General features: G+C 40.2%; 1 protein-coding gene and 1 long non-coding RNA gene across 2 annotated transcripts in view; one reads left to right on the top strand and one right to left on the bottom strand.

The window, feature by feature from the left end:
- Positions 1–1,591: 1,591 nt before the first annotated feature.
- Positions 1,592–8,711, bottom strand: si:ch211-284k5.2 (sperm axonemal maintenance protein CFAP97D1). The gene is made up of 5 exons (XM_066667007.1): positions 8,495–8,711; positions 8,033–8,113; positions 6,725–6,843; positions 3,278–3,461; positions 1,592–1,716 (listed from the first exon to the last, which is right to left on the bottom strand). The coding sequence occupies exons 1-5, from the start codon at positions 8,585–8,587 to the stop codon at positions 1,612–1,614; spliced, it is 582 nt and encodes a 193-aa protein (XP_066523104.1). The 5' UTR covers positions 8,588–8,711; the 3' UTR covers positions 1,592–1,611.
- A 1,190-nt stretch (positions 8,712–9,901) lies between these two features.
- LOC136693724 (uncharacterized) overlaps positions 9,902–20,317 on the top strand; it is a 30,064-nt gene continuing 19,648 nt past the window's right edge. The window contains exons 1-4 of the long non-coding RNA XR_010802096.1: positions 9,902–10,242; positions 11,122–11,154; positions 11,706–11,787; positions 14,994–15,056. This is a non-coding gene — a long non-coding RNA (uncharacterized lncRNA). The remainder of the gene's footprint in view (positions 10,243–11,121; positions 11,155–11,705; positions 11,788–14,993; positions 15,057–20,317) is intronic.

The following is a 20,317-nucleotide window of genomic DNA, read 5'->3' as shown; positions in this document are numbered from 1 at the left end:
TCACTTTCCAACAGTTGTGATCACAAAGGGATCAATTACAGAAATGTGACATTGTTAACCATGTTTTTTTTTTAATGACTAAAAAAAAACCCAACATATAAAAGTCTAAACTCATGAATGACCCATTACATTTGGTCGAATTGGAAAATAAAAAGCAGTCACACAACTAGGACCACCAAACTAGGGGTTAGGGGTCAAACAGATGGAACTTTTCAAAGCAAGAATCCAGCTTTCTGGAAAGTGTTTTATTTCATAATGAATGATGATATTTGGACAGGGGAAAGTTTCTCTTGGATCAGTGCTGTCAGCAGTCTCTCTCCCACATAAAGCCACACAGTACGGGCTGAGGGTTTTGAAATGAGGGGGGGTCAGTGTGAAGGATGAACAGGGTGAAGAGCTTAGACATAGGACTGCTGGCTCAAGCACTGGATATTTGCCCAGCTGGGCACGGTGCTGTTTTTCTGTCCCTAAGTTGACCGCTATCCATTATGTATCATAAATACCATCCTTACTTGAAAAAGACTAAATATTTTGGTGACTACAGGAAAAAAAGGGTCCATTCTAGAATAGTGACTACAGGAACGGTGAAAGTAACTGAATGGTTTTTAGACTAAAGGCATTGTTCTGTTTGAAATCAATTCTGACATTAATATTCCTAACAAAAGTATACCAAAGATGGGATAATTATAAAGTAGTGTGCAGAGGACCCTGTGGGCCTAAGGGGAGGAACCAAGGTGAATTTTTAGCTGAACAATGCAGACAAAATGACCCTTGTTTTATGTTAGCCCCTAAGAAAGCTTGTTAAAATTCTGAGATCAGTTTCAGCACATGGTGCAAATTAGAGCATGTACTAGAGGTCTGTGCCCATTTATTACCACAGTTCACTTGTAGCTGCTTCAAGCCCTAGAATCAGAAAAGACCTCCTGGTCCCTTTTTAACCTTTTTTATTACCTGCTTTTCCCAGCAGTCTTAATTAAAAGTGTTCTGATAGCCTGAAGCAGCTCGGGGCACTGGGGAGCTTCCCGTTATTCCAGAGAATCATGCTGCCATCCAGTGGTGGAGGAGTATTTTACAGCAAACAAAGCCAACAAGTATTAGAATGACAGGGATCTTTTTTTTGACCAGATGCATACAGTAAAAATTTAAATGTGCAATAAGGTCAAACATGTCTGGCGGAAAGGCCTCTCCTGTCCTGTAGAAACATAGATTAGACTTCAAAACTCCAGAGAACACAATCCCACTGCTCCACAGCCACAGTGAACAGGGTGGCCAAAGCTCATGTGCAGCTGTTCATGCTCATTTCACTTTTACTCTTGTGAATACACAAGCAGTATGTGCACAACGGAATGTCGGTGTCCACAATGTGACCCCCACCCCACTGATTTCAGTACAGTGCTCTAAAAATTAATCACACTAGGGGAGCCCCAGGAGAAACAATTTATTTTACCTAATATTCCTTTAAAGAAGCTGAAATCACTGTTTTAAGGTGTGGTTACAAACATTTGGACATACAGTGTATAGTTAAAAGCATAATGCTAATGCAGTTAGGAGTGTTATTGGTTATAAATATCATCAATAAGTTACACAAGAACGTATGAAAGGGCATAAATGTTAATCTTCTTCTGTGGTCTCATCCTGGTAATCATCAGTTTTGCTGGATGAGCACGGACTCTGTTCCGAGTTTCCTCCTGAAAACTTTACACACTTCTTGGAACTCTGAAAAAGTATTTACACATAATTGATATATATATATATATACAGTCAAGCCCAAAATTATTCATACCCCTGGCAAATTTTGACTTAAATTTACTTTTATTCAACCAGCAATTTTCTCTCTCTCTCTCTCTCTCTCTCTCTCTATATATATATATATATATATATATATATACACACACACGTTTGTGTGCATGCACTCTTGGTCAGGCCACACGTTCAAGATTTCCAGAGATTTTATCTGACTCGCGGGCATCAGGGAGATGCATATAATATGCGGGAGAGTCCGGGAGACTTATGTCTGGTATAAATGCATTGTAATATTCTTGAGATGCAACACTTTGACAATGCAAGAGAATGCACAATGTATTAATCATGCCAGAGTATGTTAAGCAAACAATTAGCATCATCCAAATGTGTTTTGCTGTCTCACATCAGTACCCAACATGCACGAGGAATCACCTCACAGCCATTAAGAAATTTAACAGCCTCTCTTCTGAGTTCACAGCCTGAAAGCCCTAACGGCTTCCTTACACCTTCAAAATACCTCGTCAGAAAGGGCTTTTCCTACACTTTAACTGGAAAATCTCACTCCAGAGGATTATGTGAGACCACTTTACACTGCAAGTAAACACATTTACAACAGTACAACAGATGTTTTAACAGATACGTTTTAAAGTGTAAAGTAGGAACCCTTTAGTGCTCAAACCGCTAATATAAAACACACATGGCTGATTTTAAGCAGCACTGTCAGCCATGTTGAATTGCCTACACTTACTGTCGGAAGTGGTGGTGCCCTCAAGGGTGCGTATTCTTTAATTAAAAAAACATATTGTACCTTATTCTATTATAATTGTAGATTTTTAAAATTGTGTTGATTTCATATGCTTCATTTCATCTCCAGGACTTATATTATGTTCTTTCGTTATATTATTTTACAGAGCTATACAGTTTAAGGGAACGCTAGGAAGTATATTACTTTAAAATTACTAAATCATTCTGATGCTTCGCTGAGCAATAACAAGGAGAATAGAGCCCCTGTTGTTGCTTCTCTAGGCTCAGCACTGCAGAAACTGCACTAACTTTTGATGGAGGGTACAAACTAGGGTGGACGACTACTGACGTGCAGACTGACCAATTAAATGTTTACAGAGAAGATTATCGACCAATGACGGTAGCTCTACAGTCAGACCGTCCAATCAGAAGATTTTAGGCTACTTCACCACTCCCCCTTCTCACTCAAGCGAACCAATCAGAGTAGGGGAGGGCGGGACTAGTTTGTGAACGAAACGCTTCTCGAAGTTCTATGTAAGCTCTAGAAAAACAAAATCCCGGAAATTCCGCCTGGACATTTTTTAAGTCTAAAAAAGAGGACATGTCTGGGTAAAAGAGGACGCCTGGTCACCCTAGTATAAACCTAGCTGTATTATTACTGTAGTTCCAATACAAAACTAAAGCTGCAGTTAAGTTAAGCTGCTTAAAGTGACTTAAATGTGAAAATGATGCACATTTGATGAAATTGGGTATTAGGTAATCAGTATATTTCCTGAGGAGTGTTGTTTACCTGTTTATTGGCCACTCCCCGTGGATATTGTGCTATGTCATCCCTTCTTCTCTCCACCCTCTCCCAGTCCTCCTCCCACAGTTCCCGCCTGTATTCAGATTTTCGCGCTGTGATTCGCTGATAAATGGCCAGGTTCTCACGAGTCACCTGCAGTAGCTCCTGCCTCCTCCTCCCAGCATTCAGACTGTAGGAAGGTAAAAACATTAAAGACCCTCCCTCCAGTGAAAATCTATTTATTTATCTGGTTAACGTTACAAATATATTTGCAGTGTGGGGCTTTTAAGGTGCAAGGCCAGCGGCAGAGGGTTGGGTAGAAATACAGAGGGACTAATTGCATATTTTCATACTGGGGGACAATATGTCATTGGTCAATCTGTTTCCCAGAAAACTCAATTCATCACAGCCATAAAAAATGCCTAAACGCAAATGTAAATAAACACATCTGTTTGATTTTATCTGACTTTTTTTTCTCAAAAAAACCCAAAAACAAATAATAATAAAAATCCACCCCCCCCCCCTTATTTTATTTTAAGACATAATTTGAAATGAAAGGTTATTTATGATTCTTGGTAAATGAGAAAATGTTTATGTATTAATTTTCATTAATATAGTTGTAATATTTCAGTAATATTTAACTCTCTCCTATCCTCACACTCTCTCCTTGAAGCCACAACATCTTAAACATTACGGATGCATGTGTGTCTCCTGTATCTTCCCTTTTCAAAATCAATATTGTTCACCTTATTTTATAGTGAATGAAGGCAAATGTTATGTCTAAACTAATTTTAAGGCATTAGAGATTTATTAATTCATGGCAATACCTTATAAATGAGTCATGCTGAAGAACAAGGATGAGATTTTAGGGGCGGACTGGAGGGGGACACAAATTAGTTTATATCACGTTGATTTTGGAATAGTCATTTGTTTTGACTGTCCATTTGGTTACAATTACATTACCCTGTGAATAAGCTGAAGTAAAGGTACTGTAATTATTAAAGAACTACAAAATTTGCTTCTCGCATGGGTTTCTTCCGGGTGCTCCGGTTTCCTCCCACCACCCAACAACACACGTTGACAGGCGGATTGGTGACTCAAAAAGTGTCCGTAGGTGTGAGTGTGTGCGTTGCCTTGTGAAGGACTGGCGCCCCCTCCAGGGTGTGTTCCCACCTTGTGCCCAGTGATTCTGGGTAGTCTTCGGACCCACCACAACTCTGTATTGGATAAGCGGATTCAGACAATGAATAATTGAGTGAAAGATTTGCTGCTTAAAATAAGGTCAATGAAATAAAAATGATTTATTACTGCTGTAGAACTTTAATTGAACATATTTGTGTATCCAGTGTCTATCCGCATAGGAAATGAACCAAGAGAACAGACAGATACAAAAATAAATATTAAACCAAAGAGATATAACTGAAAAGTTGTTGAGTAAAAATTGATATGTTTACTGACAGATAGCCAACACTTAAGACAATAAATGTTATGGTGTCAATAGGGTGGGACAATTCCAGTAAACTACTGGTAACTTTCCATGGGAACTTTAGCTCAGGAACTTTGGAAATATTCCAAAACATAAACTTTCCATCGACATTTTGGGAACTTATGGGAATTTATTGGAATAAATAGGAAATATTGGATAATTTTTAAGGAACTATATCATACACTATCTTCAATGTACCCTTTTATGCCAACAGCAGACATGAAGGCATAACAATACAAATAATAACTATAATATAGTTGATGTCACAGTTGATGCCTGTGACATTTTTCTGTTGAATTAAATGGCAAAGTGTAAAAACACTAAAGCTAATGGTCTTCAAAATGTTAAATAAATAATAAGTATTAATTTTTTGTAGGTATGCTATTACAGGTAGGGCAGGACGGTGGTGCAGCAGGTAGTGTCGCAGTAACACAGCTCCAGGGACCTGGAGGTTATGGGATTAAGTACCACTCCGGGTGACTGTGAGGAGTTTGGTGTGTTCTCCCCATGTCCAAAAACACACCACAGGTGTGAGTGAATGTGTGTGACCCTGTGAAGGACTGGCGCCCCCTCCAGGGTGTGTTCCTGCCTTGTGCCCAATGATTCTGGGTAGGCTCCAGACCCACCACGACCCTGAATTGGATAAGTGGTTTCAGACAATTAATGAATGAATAATTCTTGGTTACAGAAACCCACTGAGGAAAGGATATAGGTAGTTAGCCTATGCTAGCCTTGGTAAGGTAACCTGCTAGCTTTGGTGAACTATTCTCTTAAATGAAACTGCTCACTGAGCTTTTCTGATTTAGCAGATAGCAAGCACCTGTGAGATTACACCTTGATTTAATAGTTGCTTAAATGTGTCAATGCTATTACTGTCAATAAAAAATATGAACCTCATCAAAAACATACCTGCCTTTAGGTAGCTCTTTGGTCCAAATGTGTGTTTTCAGTAGGTGAGTCAGGTTTCTAGAAATCATCTGGACATATGCTGTACATGTGATGGAGGAATGAACAGTGCAGGGGGTATGGTCTCAATAGCCCTTCAGTGTGTAATGTGCCGTGAGACAGGGATTGAGGAGCAGCTGTGCTTTTCAACTGTTTTGGTACCATATCTAATTATTTTAGCCAAGATTATAGTATATTATTTACCAACTATATGTAAATTTCAAATTTAGCTTAGAATATTCCCATTTTATACCCATTAATTCCAGATAATTCCCATAATTACCTGTTCATTCCCATGGTAAATTTCCCAACTTTGAAAATTCCTGGAATTTTCCAACCCTGGGTGTCAAAACTAAAACAGTGGGTCCCTGCATAGGAGTTTCACGTTTAAGATGTCCTAACTATTCCCAACCAGGTAGACTTTTAAACTGAATAAGCAGTGTCTAATAAATCATTAGAGACATAGCAATTTTGCCACCTTCACAGGCAGTAGTTATACCACTGTTAGAATATGAAAAATCTCCATAGACATCATCCCAATTTTCAAGCAAATATGAACAATGTACTAGTTTAATTTGAAATGAGGAGATATGACTCTGAGGTCAAATGAGCCACAGACACACAATGTTAACAAGACATGGAGCAAAGTAGCCTTCAAAAGTCTTGTTATTTGGCTAAACACTGGAGTTAGGGCTGTTACTGTCAGTGATGACTCTCAACTGAAGCCAATCCCATATGAATAGCTCAAATATTCACAGAATCTGGAAATATTCAGAACACGTTCCTGTATCTTTATCCTGGCTTTGGCTGAGAAAATGCTCCATGATAGAGCTCTTATTTGCTCAGCTGAAAGAGAGAGGATGCTATTTTAGTTAATGATTGGTTGGTGACACCTGAAGAGATATAAAAGCAACTGTCAGCACAGGGCTCCATATGGCAGATCATTATCTAAATCCAGGTTAAGAGTATTCATTACACAGTTAGAAATGCCACCTGAGCCACAGTGTGTAGTTTGAGCTCACCTGCGCTCTGGATATTCATTCCTGTGGTCTACCAGCCCTTTAGAGTGCTCAATCCCAGCCAGTCTGGAGGCCAACGAGAGGTTATCCCTGTCTATAATGGCCTGTCTCTCCGCTTGAACCTTAGACCCCAAATACAACAACAGGGCATTGAGGAAATGATGAGTTACAATGCTGTCAGGTTTACAGTGTCTGAAAATGTCAGGTCAGGTATGTAACCATTGTTCAGGGAAAAACGTATTAGCTGCTAATTCAGGTACTTTTTTACCTTAAATGTCATTTAATAAATGTCTGCACATACCACAATATAGACCACATATTGAAAAGGTATTTTTTAATAATCTTATTATAGAACTAGTCACTTCTCAGTTCATACAGGCCACAATAAAAGCTATCAAAATAGCTTGTTTGAATGTATTGGTATTATGGTGTCACCAAAATCAGTCTACTGCAGATTAACCCAAACTATTCATGCTGAAATTATTAGGGATGAATCAGTCTGTTGCTACTGTAGCAAAATACTGGGCAAACAATTAGAAAAGTGTTGATTGACATAAAGGACTCTTAAAGACACAGGGAATAAAACAGCGTGTTTAAGTCTAAGGCCCCATCAGTATGTTCCATGAAACAATATTTTATGTAGGTCTCGTCAAATTTTCAGATTTGGGATTTTTTTTTTTTTTTTGGCGCTAAGCTCTTCTTCAACACTACATTTAACGGATGGACCAGGTCCTCGTCTTATCAGAAACGTGTCTATTTTGCTGGATGCAGATTTTGCAAAATTGCAGACTTGCCCCGAGCATGTAGCAATGTGGCGCTGTTCTAAGGACAGACAACCCGCCAACTCACCGCTGACGATGGGAATCGTGATTGGTTGGCATTTTTAAAAAGGTTTTTATTATAATTATTTTCAAAATTATATTAATTTTAAATATTTCTTTTTAAAATCATGGATCACTTTTTAAGTTGTGGCCAAATTAGTTAATGATAAATGGACATAACTGAAAATTATAAAAAAGAGATACAGCCTCTAATGCTTTTCTGCGGCCCCTCTAGTGCCCCCTTACGGCCCCCGCTGGATTAAGGGATAAAGAAATGTATTTAAAACTGCTCTTGGTACTATAAGAAATGAACATTGGGGAAAATATAAAATAAGGGAAAACTTTACAGTCCAAATACACTTGGTAACTCAACCAACCAAACCAGCAGGACCAAATCAATCATTGATGATACTGTTAATTAAAAATTAGTAATAGATATTGTAGAACGTCCTGTAAATCTGTAATTAGTATGTAGAGTAAATCAGCACACCTGTACTTTCTTTAGCTTCAGCTGAACATGAGTGGGTGTTCGGATGCCTTTGGTATCCACAGTGGGTTTGGCTTCTCTCACCTCATGAGAGAAAAAAAAAATTATCAAAAGCTTTTACCATAGCTTTTGATTTCAAAAAGAAATCAAAAGCTATGGTGGTTTTGCTGATCACACATCACCATTAGCTTCTGACAATTCAAATCAATCCTGCTGTGACAAAAATAGTAATTGTTAGTGTCTGAGAGATCTGAACATTATAAATGAAAATTCTTGCCGTGATTAACATTCACACAAGCTACAGCCTGTGTGTCTTTAATAATCAGTTTTTCCCAGGTCCCACATCATTATAGTGTATGATATTACATTGCAGCTTTAATATTTGTTCTCTGTGATTAAAAAGACCCCCCCTCTCTCTCTCTCTCTCTCTCTCTCTCTCTCTCTCTCTCTCAAACACACACTCACCTTCTTTCGATGTGTTTCATAGTGGGTATGGTCCCATTTCTTCTGCAGGAACTTGTTAGTGGCAGGCTTGAGCGGTTGATAAGCTTTATGCATGGCTGCAGCCCAGTGTTTGCAGAGGAGAAATGGGGAATGTCCAGGAATTTATCAGACTATCAGTAGATATGTAAATAGGACTCCGATGTACTGTAGAGTTCCTAAGATTCAAGAGCATTAAACAGTTCAGGAATTTAGTATCGTAGCACTGAATGATGTGAGGAGTATAAAAAGGTGAAGTGGTCCAGTGCACCGCATGTTATGCTAGTGCCATTTAGAATGTGTCCTCACAACCCCACTCCTCGTGGTCACCCAGCTGGAGGCCACAGCCTGTTGCCATGGCACCATTACTCACCTATCCCTCCGCCTGGGCGTGCTGCTGAGAGGGGATTGGGTGTCAATGAATTATTAGTGTTCGCAGCCCACTGGCTCCACTGGCCTAAATGACCTCAGAGCAGCTGAGCAAGGGAGGGCAAAGGCACAGTAAAATCCACTTCATATAACACAAATAATTAAATTATTTAAAAGCCTGGGAGATTTAGAATCTACATTTATGGCCTTTTATAAATGATACAGAAGAAAATGAGGTTTTTGTGATATTAATGCACATACATTTACATTAGTAATGCAGTAACATTTAGTCTTTGGTGTAGCTCTGGAGAAGCTCAGTGCTTTACTGTATTTAAGATTAAGGTTTATTTACTTGTTTTAAAACCGGTGTCAAAATCAGTTATAAGATGTTTTATTAAATGTTTTATAAAATACTGCTGTGAATAAAATTTGGCATAAGCAGTATGTTGCACATGTAGCACAGTCACGCAACAGGTAGTACTGTTTCACAGATCCAGGGTCCTGGGGTCCTTGCCTGGGGTCACTGTCTGTGAGGAGTTTGGTATGTTCTCCCTGTGTCTGCATGGTTTTTCTCAAGGTGCTCCGGTCTTCTCCCACGTTCCAAAAAATACCTGCCAATATTTTTATTATGTCAATATTTTTATTGTAACTCTATGCTAATGATGCTAACAGGTAGGGTATATACTTTTATGTTCACTAAATAAACAATGACGTTTACTGTTTAGTGAACATAAAACACACAAATATATGTTGGCATATTTAAAAGCTTTGTGGTAAAGGGTATGTATGTACATATGTATTGTATACATATGTATGTACATTATGGTTGTATGTTTGTTTTTGTTTTTTTGCCCAATATTTCTAGTCGGATAATTTGATATACAGCAGTATGTAATGATCAAGGGGCCAAATCAGAAATTCTTTGTGAAAATAATTTTCTTTTCCCGCCACCAGATGGCACACTCCTCCTTGTCTTTGCTGGCTGAACGGCGGCCATGTTTTGCGGTGCAGTTATGAGGAAAGACACCACCTTAGAAGGTGTAAGGAGGACATGATGAAAATACAACATCAAAGGCAGACCTGAGGGCTTGTCAAAGAGCCCTGGACGTGTCTGAGACCGAATTTTAAGTGAAGCACATGGTTAAATGCCTCAAAGTCCACGCTCTGGGGTAGTAGGGTGTTGGTGTGATGGTGTTTTCATGAGAGACATGTTGATACAGCCCTTCGTGTCAACCTAACTTTAGATAGAAGTCTAAACTCTGAAACCTTCTAAAAGACCTTCAGTAGATCTGGAGTAGCTCCAAATGACACTGCGCTGCTCGAGGCTGCACTCCTCCTTCTATATCAGCACTTCTGCACCCGAGGTGGTTTGTGAGAATACAAGCGATAGTTGAGCAATATGACCAAATGTATCATGATAATACTTTTTATATTGTGATAATACTGCTTTATAGTATCATGTTTTCTTTACATATCCTGGTAATTATGCCATGGGGTTAGGTTTAGAGTTAGACACCAGAGGAGGTAGAATTTAAGTTTGAAATTAGTGTGGTTTTATGAGAAAAGGTGGGAGCCAGAGACAATTTGCCAATCAGCTCACATCACTATAGCTTTTTAAGCAGAGAGATAAAATTACATCTTAAAAATCACATTACTGCTGAACTGATATCTTAAGGGTTTTTTTTAAAGCATAATGGCTTAATTGACCAGATTCCAATCTTTAAAAGCTCTGGATGTGTGTCAGCAATAAATGACTTTGTTTTCTTTTACCATGGTCATATTTACCTATGCTATTAGCTTGATAAGTTGTAGCCTAAGCATGAAACTCACCGAGTAGTTGTGCTTATATATTTTGTTTGTCTGTTTAAAACTTGTGTGTAAAAATTAATGTTTGTTGATCAAAGGAGCTTTGATTCTTCATTTTATTTCTTTAGCGTGAATAACATTTTGGACAGTTTTCTATTACATTGCTGGATGTTCTTGTTTGAACTAGTGAATTTGCTTTTAAGTGGTGCTTTCCCTCTTTGCATGTCTCATAACAAAAAATATAATTGGGTCTGTCTAAATTTAGTGCACAATAATATAGAAAAATCATAATGTCATAAAACATATTGTTTACAGAGAAAAGAATTGTGACGTTAAATTCCCCGCCCGCCACCCCCAACAGGCTTGAGATTCTTGAATAATCTCTTTCCCCTCTTCGACTAGCCTGAGTGACTCAGTCTTGTCTGTTGTCTGTGCAGGGGAAGGTTGCTGGTTGGAAGGAGCAGAACATGGTAGGCTACTAATTCTGTGCCAGGACCTGAGGGAAAACCATTTCATTCTGTTCCCTCTTCAGCTCCCTCTCTCTGTCTCTCTCTCTCACTCTCCCTTTCCCTCTCCATCATCCCCCACCTCTCTCTCTTTCAGCCGCTCACTCACTTGGAAAATGTGGCTATGACAGCTTTAACATCTGCTCCCGTCACAGTACACACAGCCCCTCCCCAGCGCTTTCTCTGCCGCTGCTCTCTTGCTCTCTCTCTCTCTCTCTCTCTCTCTCTCTCTCTCTCTCATTCTCCTTCTCTCTCCTTCTCTCTCTTTCTGACACACACACACACACAGAGCTACATCACATTAGATTCAATAACATATTGACCCAGAGGGAGGCATTTAAATGCTGCACACTGATTTTCTGCCGGAGGGTGAAGAACTCCTGTTTAAACATGATTACTCCTCTTTACATTGTAGCCGGGTAATTCTGGGGGTGTGAGCATTGATGACAGCTTTTAGTGGCGTAAAGGTGCTTTAGCAAACACTCTCCCGTCCTGTTCTCTTCTCTTCTCTTTAGGAAAAGCCTTGAATCATGCTGAAAGAGAATCAGGCTCTTTTGAAGCACTCAAGCGGATGAGATTAAAGAGAGGTGCAAATCAGTGAGTAATTACTGTTGGCTCATAATTATTTGAATCAGATTACTAAAGCTATTCAACAAATTCTCTCTCTCACTCTCTCTCTGAAACACCCCCTCCCCCTCCACCTTCTTTACCTCCCTCGTTTTTTTCCCCTCCCGTGCCATAAAATCAATTGTTGTGCTGCTAGCTCTCTTTGTCGTGAGTGTGTATTAGTGTGTTTGTGTGTGTGTGCGTGCACGCTCATGGATAAGCCGATAATTCCCCCTGAGCACAGATCTCACCCGCCCACGCTTGTCTCCTAGCAGCCATCCTTGTCTGTAGTTATCTCTGTCTGAGTCTGCATGAGTGGATGGGGAAAGCTTGGCTGGCCCTTATGAGCCTTTGTTGCTGCGCCTGTCTGTCTTGTTCTGGGCAGAACTGCAGGAGTGAGTGTGAGAAAACTGAATAAGCAGGAGTTCCTCCAGGCTTCTGCTTTACACAGTGCTGAAAAGGTCAGCAGAAGAGTGCTCTTAGATTAGATGCTTAACCATAAACAAACCAAAGAAAAAAAAACAAAAAACAACAGTATCACTTCCCACATAGTATTTCTTACAGATAGTACACTTGTGAGGGTTTTTTTAGTCACAGGTGAAGATACTTTCTGGTTTTCTATAATAAAACAAAACTAATCCTCAAAATGTAATGGTCTACAAGAAAATCTGTCCAGTCAGATGAAGGTGTGTGTGTGTGTGTGTGTGTGTGTGTGTGTGTGTGTGTGTGTAGTCACAAGCCCTGACCACTCTGCTCATTTTACTCTGACAAAATGTACCATAAAGCCTAGTTTTGACCACTAATGCTAGTTTCCACTAAAATATGGAGAATAAGCACTAGTATTGGTTGGAGCTGAAATGGTGAAAACACATGTGCACAGTTTCCCCCAAAGCCAGTACATCAGCCAAGACTAGAGTCTCCAAGAGTTACTTCTTTAGGTAAGCATTTGAGCTAATGTAGCCAATACGTAACAGGTCTTCAGCCAAAAATATTTTTAGTCACATTCCTCTCTTAACCGAATTAATATCACACACAGCTGTTTACTTATAAATGAGATTACTTGACACAAGTATGTATTTATGGAAAAGACTAGGAGACAATAGACTGCTGCTTTTTGTTAGCTACATGTGCTTCATCACTTGAATACAAACTAAAGCAAAATCTGGATGCCAAACTTGGCTTGGCTGATCTGCTTCACTGGGGTAAATAGAAAATGTTTGTTTGAAAACCGTTCCAGGCTGTTTGTAAATACAGCTGGATGTATCTATCATTTGTGAATAGTTTGAGCTAGATGTGTCTTTTCTGTGCATTAAAACTTGGATTTAAACATCTATTTAACCACTTAAATAGTAAATAACTGTTTTAGGTATTGGACTAAAAGAAGGTTATAAAAGAGACTTCTCTTTATTTATTATTTACGACAAACGTACGTTGATCTATGTTGATTTCTCAAATTAGTCTTTTTTCATAATAGTTCGATGTTTCGTAATAGTTCGATAAATATATTTATGTCTGAACACATTCTGTCACAGTCATTCTCGCTGCTGTCTTGCAAGCATGTTTTTCCCTTCAGTCTCTTATCAAGGCTACAGCGTTTCATTAATAATTACTCACTTCCAGATGAAGAGGAGAAATTCAATTATAACCTAAGGCTGAGTCACACTGGGTGGCCATTTGAGATTAACGTCAATAATTACGTGGTGAAAATAAACACTTCGCTTTGTGTCACTTTGTTTTCTCCTGTGTAGGTCTTGATTGCTGTGAGCACAGAGGAGGCAGACACACAATAGCAGCCATCTCTCTCTCTCTCTCTCTCTCTATCTCTCTCGTATAATCATATTCTCCTGTAGACCTGAGCTCACCTACATGTCTTGTTGCATCAAAAGAACTGTCTCCACTCCCCTCTCCACTACGGCCCACTCTGTGCTTTATTGATTGGTCAGAGCTAATGAGAGACAGGTGATTCTTGCCTGTAATCTATATCCCTGGAGTGACCCTGCTCACTGCTCTGCTGTCTCCTCAACACGAGGTCAGAGGTCAGGGCAAATATTGAAAACCAATCACAGTCTTCCCTAAGGCAATTTGCCCACAGTAGGGGGGTGAGCAGTGGAGCCAGCACAAACTGCTGATTCTCCATCTGTCTGTTAGGCTTCTTGGCTGGAACCACTGCTTATTTATTTATCTTGATCTAACTTTTCACTTATTCATTTTGAGTGTTGCCAAGGATTGCTTATTTATTAAAGAAAGATGTACAGAAAAAAATGTGCCACACTATATATATATATATATATATATTCAGGGGCCTACGTAAATACCATGAATCAAATGAAGAGCCATACTTATAGTAAGTTGCAGCTCTCTGTGTAGACCAGGGATTTAATGCTTAATTAAATGGAGATATGGTGACCTAACAGCAGCACTTTTAGCATTTACAACACACAACTGTAACTGAAAATACAATATTGGTCAACTACTCTTTTGGCTGGTTTCAAGCCATTTGACTTGCATTTTTTTGGGGGGGATGTGTAGGGTTTGGTGGCTATTAAAGCCTCTGGGAATCTAAATCTGAGTTGTCTAATTTATTTAATCTAGCTCCTCAGAGCATTATGAATATCTTCTCAAAGTCTAACAAATGTTTGTTGTATTTCACTAGTATTGCTTCTCTAGAATGGGAGGTCCAAATGGGTAAAGCTTATTTAACATTCACCCTGACCAATCACAAGGCTAACCCGGTGTTCCTTCTGAGCCTAACACTGCGTAAACTTAGTTCTACTTCTGAAACTCACATTGAGCAAACCCAGCACTCTGATTCTCATCATCTTTGTTGTGTATATATTAAGTATATGCTGGTAACTCAGTTTCAGAGATCAAAATCTCAGTGAACCCAAAAGGCCTTTGAAATAACAACTGGAATTCAGAGTTAAAAGCTAACAGCTTGTCTGTCTCAAGGCTGTGTGCGCTGCCATGGTAACATAAACAAAACTTTCTTCACCAAAGATAGCGACTCTCTGAAGGTGTGAATACATATAAATCGGATGGTGAACTACTGAGCTAGTTTCCACTATAATCTACCAAACTATAAACAATGACATTTAAAAATTTGATTTAGAGGAGTGATGTATGTCAGAACTGTTAGCAATGGGTTTCCATTTGTTCACTAGCTCTCAATAATTCTCTCTCTCTCTCTCCCTTCACAGTTTTGAGCTCTGGAGCAATAGTTCATCCAGTCAAATCATCAAACAGCAATGGAGGACTCACAGGTATGTGAGAGATTGTAGGAGTCACCAGTGATAGTATCCTATACCCCTTTTGACCTGTTCAAACAGGAAAAGTGTTTCAGTGCAGAGAGTGTACATTAAATGTGAAAATGGAGCTTCTGCAGAGATGACATCTGGGTAAAACGGCAAGAATGTGTGGGTTATGAGGGTTAGGAGGGCTGGAAACGTCTTCCTGTTGCACTGCATTGACTGGCACATATGAGAAAAATGTCTCAAGAGCACTCAAGTAAAACGGAATAAACCTGAGATTCACATGCACTCATTTTAACAATGTAAGATATTTGTAGCTTGTTGAAGATATTCCCTGATTTGTTTGAAGCTTGTAATAGTCATATTACCACAATTCTTACAGTGACTACTTGGCAGTAAACTGTCACTACTGGTTTCAACTCCTAACAACGTATTGAAGCCTGGGTAGAATAGGGTTATTATTCATAGTTGCAGATGTATTTATGATTTCAGGAAGGCATAGAGAATTTACCTTGATATTGCTCACCACTAGCACCACTCAAACAAGACTGGCTGTCTCTTCTTATTTATATTTTAGACAAAGTAAGGTCAGTATTCTGTAAAATCTGAGGTTTAACAGTAATAATGTATGTGTGTTCACTATTTGGCAAACTGCAGGTCACTGTTGCCCCTTCTGTCAGTGTCATAACTGATTATTAATCATTTTAATGCATTTATAAATAACTATTAATAAAGAGATTTTAAACCATTTACAAACCTTTATAAGTGTAGTCTTATTCTAATATCCATCCATCCATTATCTGTAACCGCTTATCCAATTTAGGGTCGCGGGGGGTCCAGAGCCTACCTGGAATCATCGGGCGCAAGGCGGGAATACACCCTGGAGGGGACGCCAGTCCTTCAAAGGGCAACACAGAAACACACACATTCACTCACACCTACGGACACTTTTGAGTCGCCAATCCACCTGCAACGTGTGTTTTTGGACTGTGGGAGGAAACCGGAGCACCCGGAGGAAACCCACGCGGACACGGGCAGAACACACCAACTCCTCACAGACAGTCACCCGGAGCGGGAATCAAACCCACAACCTCCAGGCCCCTGGAGCTGTGTGACTGCGACACTACCTGCTGCGCCACCGTGTCGCCCTTATTCTAATATGGTACTGAAAAATAAACTGGTAAACAAAGGGTCATCACGTGGCCTGTAAGACTTTTCCCAATTACAGAGTTCAGTTTTCAGTACAATTTGAAGCAGACCATACGTGCAGTTAAAAAATATTGACCCAGTAAATAATTAACTCACACAAAAGTACTGTCTTCTGTATTACATTACAGCAGAAGCCATGAGTAGAGCGTTCCAGGAGAGTTGAAATTCTTTGCCAGGCACTCTGGTTTTCTGGAATTAGTGGTAATGTGAGTTGGTGACTTTGAATTGTAAATGTCTCTTTTAATAAAAGCATTAAGGATAAAGCCTTGTGCTGGAAAAACAAGCATTAAACTCTAGAACCAGACAAATGAGTTTATTCACAAAGTTCCATTCTGTTGTGAGGGGTTTCCCTTTGTTGAGGTTTTGAGGTTTAGCCTCTTACGTTGTTAAATACAGCTCTCAGAAGTTACGCTATGGTTAAGGACTCCAGTGCTAGACATTGACTGCACTTCTCAGAACTGATTTTACATGAAGGAGCACAAACTATGGATTTGCATGGAATCCACAGTTGCTGATTGTTACTTGAGAGCTTGTGGTTGCACTGTGACTAACATGTGGACCTAGTGTGCTCTCACTAATCCTTGGAGTATAGTAATATAATAGAAGCAGCTCAGACGTGCTCCTAACAACATTTGAACACAACCACATAAACTGTGTTTATAAAGAGCACACCTCAAAACTGTCAGTGCTGGATCCACGGTCAGGTGTCATGGGGAGAGTACTGTCTCCTTGTCTTACTGTCTTTCTTTTTCTCCCACATTCCCACCTCTCACTTCCTCCCTCTCTCTCTCTCTCTCTCTCTCTCTCTCTCTGATTTTCTCTGCAGTTGGCTTCATTATCTGCTGTGTGCAGCAGTGAAAGGATGCCTCCCCCCTCCCCCTCGCTCCATCTCTCTCTACTGTTCCTCCCTCCTTTTTCCAAGACTAGGCGTTTTGCCATGAGGAGGTCACTCAGCGTGTTATTTTGCAGCACAGTAGAGGATAGGATTGGGTGAGGGCCGTGGTCTGTGGGCTGTCTGACAGAAAGAGCCTGCCACAGGCTCACAGGAGCGTGAAATACAACCAAACGGAGACTATCTGCCTCAGCTAGTGACTCAATTACTGTGAATCATTTCAGAAAGCAGGGCTTGTCTTTCCTTCCAGTCATCCTCAGTCCACACAGGAAAGTTTCCTATCTTTTAGAGGAGCAAATAAAGTGGAGCTTCTTAGAATGAAGCTCCTTTCTCTCTCTTTAATACCTTACTTTTTCTCTTTTCTCACTCTTTCTCTCTTTTTCCCCCTGTTCACCTCAGTTTTTTCTCCATTTCTCTCATAATTATTCTACTTCTCTCCCATTTCTCATTTCTAACTACCACTCTCTTGTTCTCTCTCCTTTACTCTACTTATCCAGCTCTCTCTCTCCATTCCCACCTCCACTCCATCCCCCCACCCCACTCTGTATGGATGGAATTAATGAAATGTCTGTGTCTGCCAAGCATTTCACAGCGAACCTGCAGTGCACTGAAATGAGGTCACGGCAGCTACTCAAGTCAGAATGCTAACACGCACAGTCAGCCTCATTATTCTAAAAGCCAAGAAATGCTCACCTCCTTGGGTCAAGCACCTAATAATGGAGAAAGCTAGTTTATATATATTTTTAATACAAGCAAGGGCAGATGTAGTAGATCTCATTAATAATAAGAGAATGCCAAAGTGAATGTAACAGAATGTTTCACTGATTGGGGCTTGGCCATCAAAATGCATAAAACGTGACTGAGGACAGTGAGGAAATGATGAAAATGGAGCAGGTCTGAGCAATTGCGCTTCGCTCAGTGTTCTGAAATGTGGAACATAGCTGGATGTGCCCCACTGCTCCTGCTGTCACTCTAAACTGGAGTCACTGCGGCGGCTGAGTGAAAAGCCTGAGATATCCGAGAGTGCAGTGGCTCAGAGATGACTCTGTGTGATTGAATTTCTCCTCTGTGGGCTTTCCAGGGCTCTCTCACTCTATAACAGATGACTGGTAGCTTCCTCATTGCACCTCCTTCCACCTCTCACTTATTTTCCAGCACTGTAATTGGCTTAGGCCCCTGACCAGCTATTGATAGATTCTAGTTTTTCATAGCTTTCACTTGTAGTCTGACTTGGTTGCAAGCTGTGAAATAACATACAGCTGGACCAAGCCAAGCACCAGAATTAATCATGAGTGAGACATCAACTACAGAGGGACATGGTGTAATGTCTGCTGATTCCTCCCACAACACCATTTCATTGTTTTTATCAATGCTGTCCATCCATTATAGGCGTGAGAACAAAGTACTGGACTCTATGAAACATCTGGGCGTGGTTGTGGGTTCGAAATCCCACCTAGGTTTGCTGTCTTTGAGGAGTTTGGTGTGTTCTCCTTGTGTCTGTGTGAGTTTCCTCTGGGTGCTCTGATTTCCTCACACAGTTCAAAAACATATTCTGCATATTCTGGTGGGTGGATTGGCCATGCAAAGTGTCCTGTGTGTGTGTATATGTGTGGTGCTCTGTAATGGACTGGTGCCACATCCAGGGTGTATTCCTGGCTTGAACCCAGTGATTCTGGCTAGGCTCCGGACCCAACACTACCCTCAGCAGTATGAAACTGTTACATAAAATTAAAAAAAAAAAAAAAAAAAAAAAAAAAACATTTTCCCCTTGACCTTGTAGAGCCAGACCTGATTTGAAGTCAAAAGCATCTGAAAATTGACCTCTCCATACTCTGTCCACAAATACATTCTTCTGTAGCAGCTGTGGCAAGTTTGGACCACCTTAAGAGAATATGGGCAAGAATCCCTGTGGAAGTGTGTCCTCTGGTGTGATGGAGCATATTTCAGTAAACTTGGGATGAACAGAGTGGTGATTATCATCCTGAACTGATCATCTCAAATTAGTACCTGACCTCATTAATGGTGCTTTTCCACTGCATGGGATAGGTTTGGCTCGGTTCAACTCGACTCGCTTTTCCACTAGCACAGCTCCCTCACGAAACGGAGCTGCGGGCTTTGAAAACCACAACATCGGAAGTATAATCTGGGTGTTTGTTTTTTGGACTGAACACGGCTCTGTGCACCAGTTTTTCGTAGGCCACACACCCAAGGAGCGTTTGAACCTCTTCAAAACACCATGGGGTAATGTTGCCAGCTGCTGTTGTAAGTTGGATAAAAATAAATGTTACTGCTGCTGTAACTTTGGAGATTTTACTAGCCGTGAGTTTGTGTTGGAGGTCTCTCTGGTCAATCAATGCTCTGCCAGGTTTAAATGCATATTTAGTACCTATTCGGCTTGATTTGTACTAGGTGCAAACAGGGACTGAAAATAAATAACCTGCTTCCAGGGATCAGGCGCCAGGTTTGGGTAGTGGAAAACCAAAGGAGCTGAGTCGAGAAAAGTTGTGTAGGTTCCATGCAGTGGAAAAGCACCATAGTACTCTTAGAGCAGAAAACAAACAAATTCTCTCAGGAATGTTGACAACATGAAGTGTTGTTGAAAGTCTTCCTAGAAGAGCAGAAACTGGCGCTAACGTTGGACAATTAATTCTGGATCAGCAAAGCCACTCCAGCTCTTGCCAAATTAATTGGACCACAGTTTAAATACCTTGGCGTAAGTTGCAGTGGCTTGTGTGATCCAGCATTAATCATCTAACCACAATACCTGACCTTACTCATACTCTTAACTGTCGACATTCAAATTCTCACAACCGTGTGCTAATATCTAGTATAAAGCCTTCACACATGAGAAGAATCTGACACTGCAGCAAAGGCGTAGCAACACACTCCTTATTTACTACATATTTTCTGAATTACATAGGATGAGCAGGTGTTTACAGACTGATAGGACATATACCATATGTACCATGTGTAGATGGCAGGCCTGCTAAAGATTTTAAAGTAGTACAACTGTAGAAGTGTGTGCATCTTTAGCCTTTATGCAGTTTACTCTCTCCTCAGCATTGTCTGGCTTGTTCAACATGTCTAGCTTTAGAAGAGCAGCAGGAACGGAAACAGTTTCACAGGCTTTGAAAGAGCAGAGAAAGAAAGTTAGTTTACACTGTAAATCATA

The sequence above is a fragment of the Hoplias malabaricus genome, chromosome 4 (genome assembly GCF_029633855.1).
Source record: "Hoplias malabaricus isolate fHopMal1 chromosome 4, fHopMal1.hap1, whole genome shotgun sequence".
NCBI lineage: Eukaryota > Metazoa > Chordata > Actinopteri > Characiformes > Erythrinidae > Hoplias > Hoplias malabaricus.
Note: the sequence above shows the minus strand (reverse complement) of the source record. Positions and strands in the feature narration are given on the sequence as shown.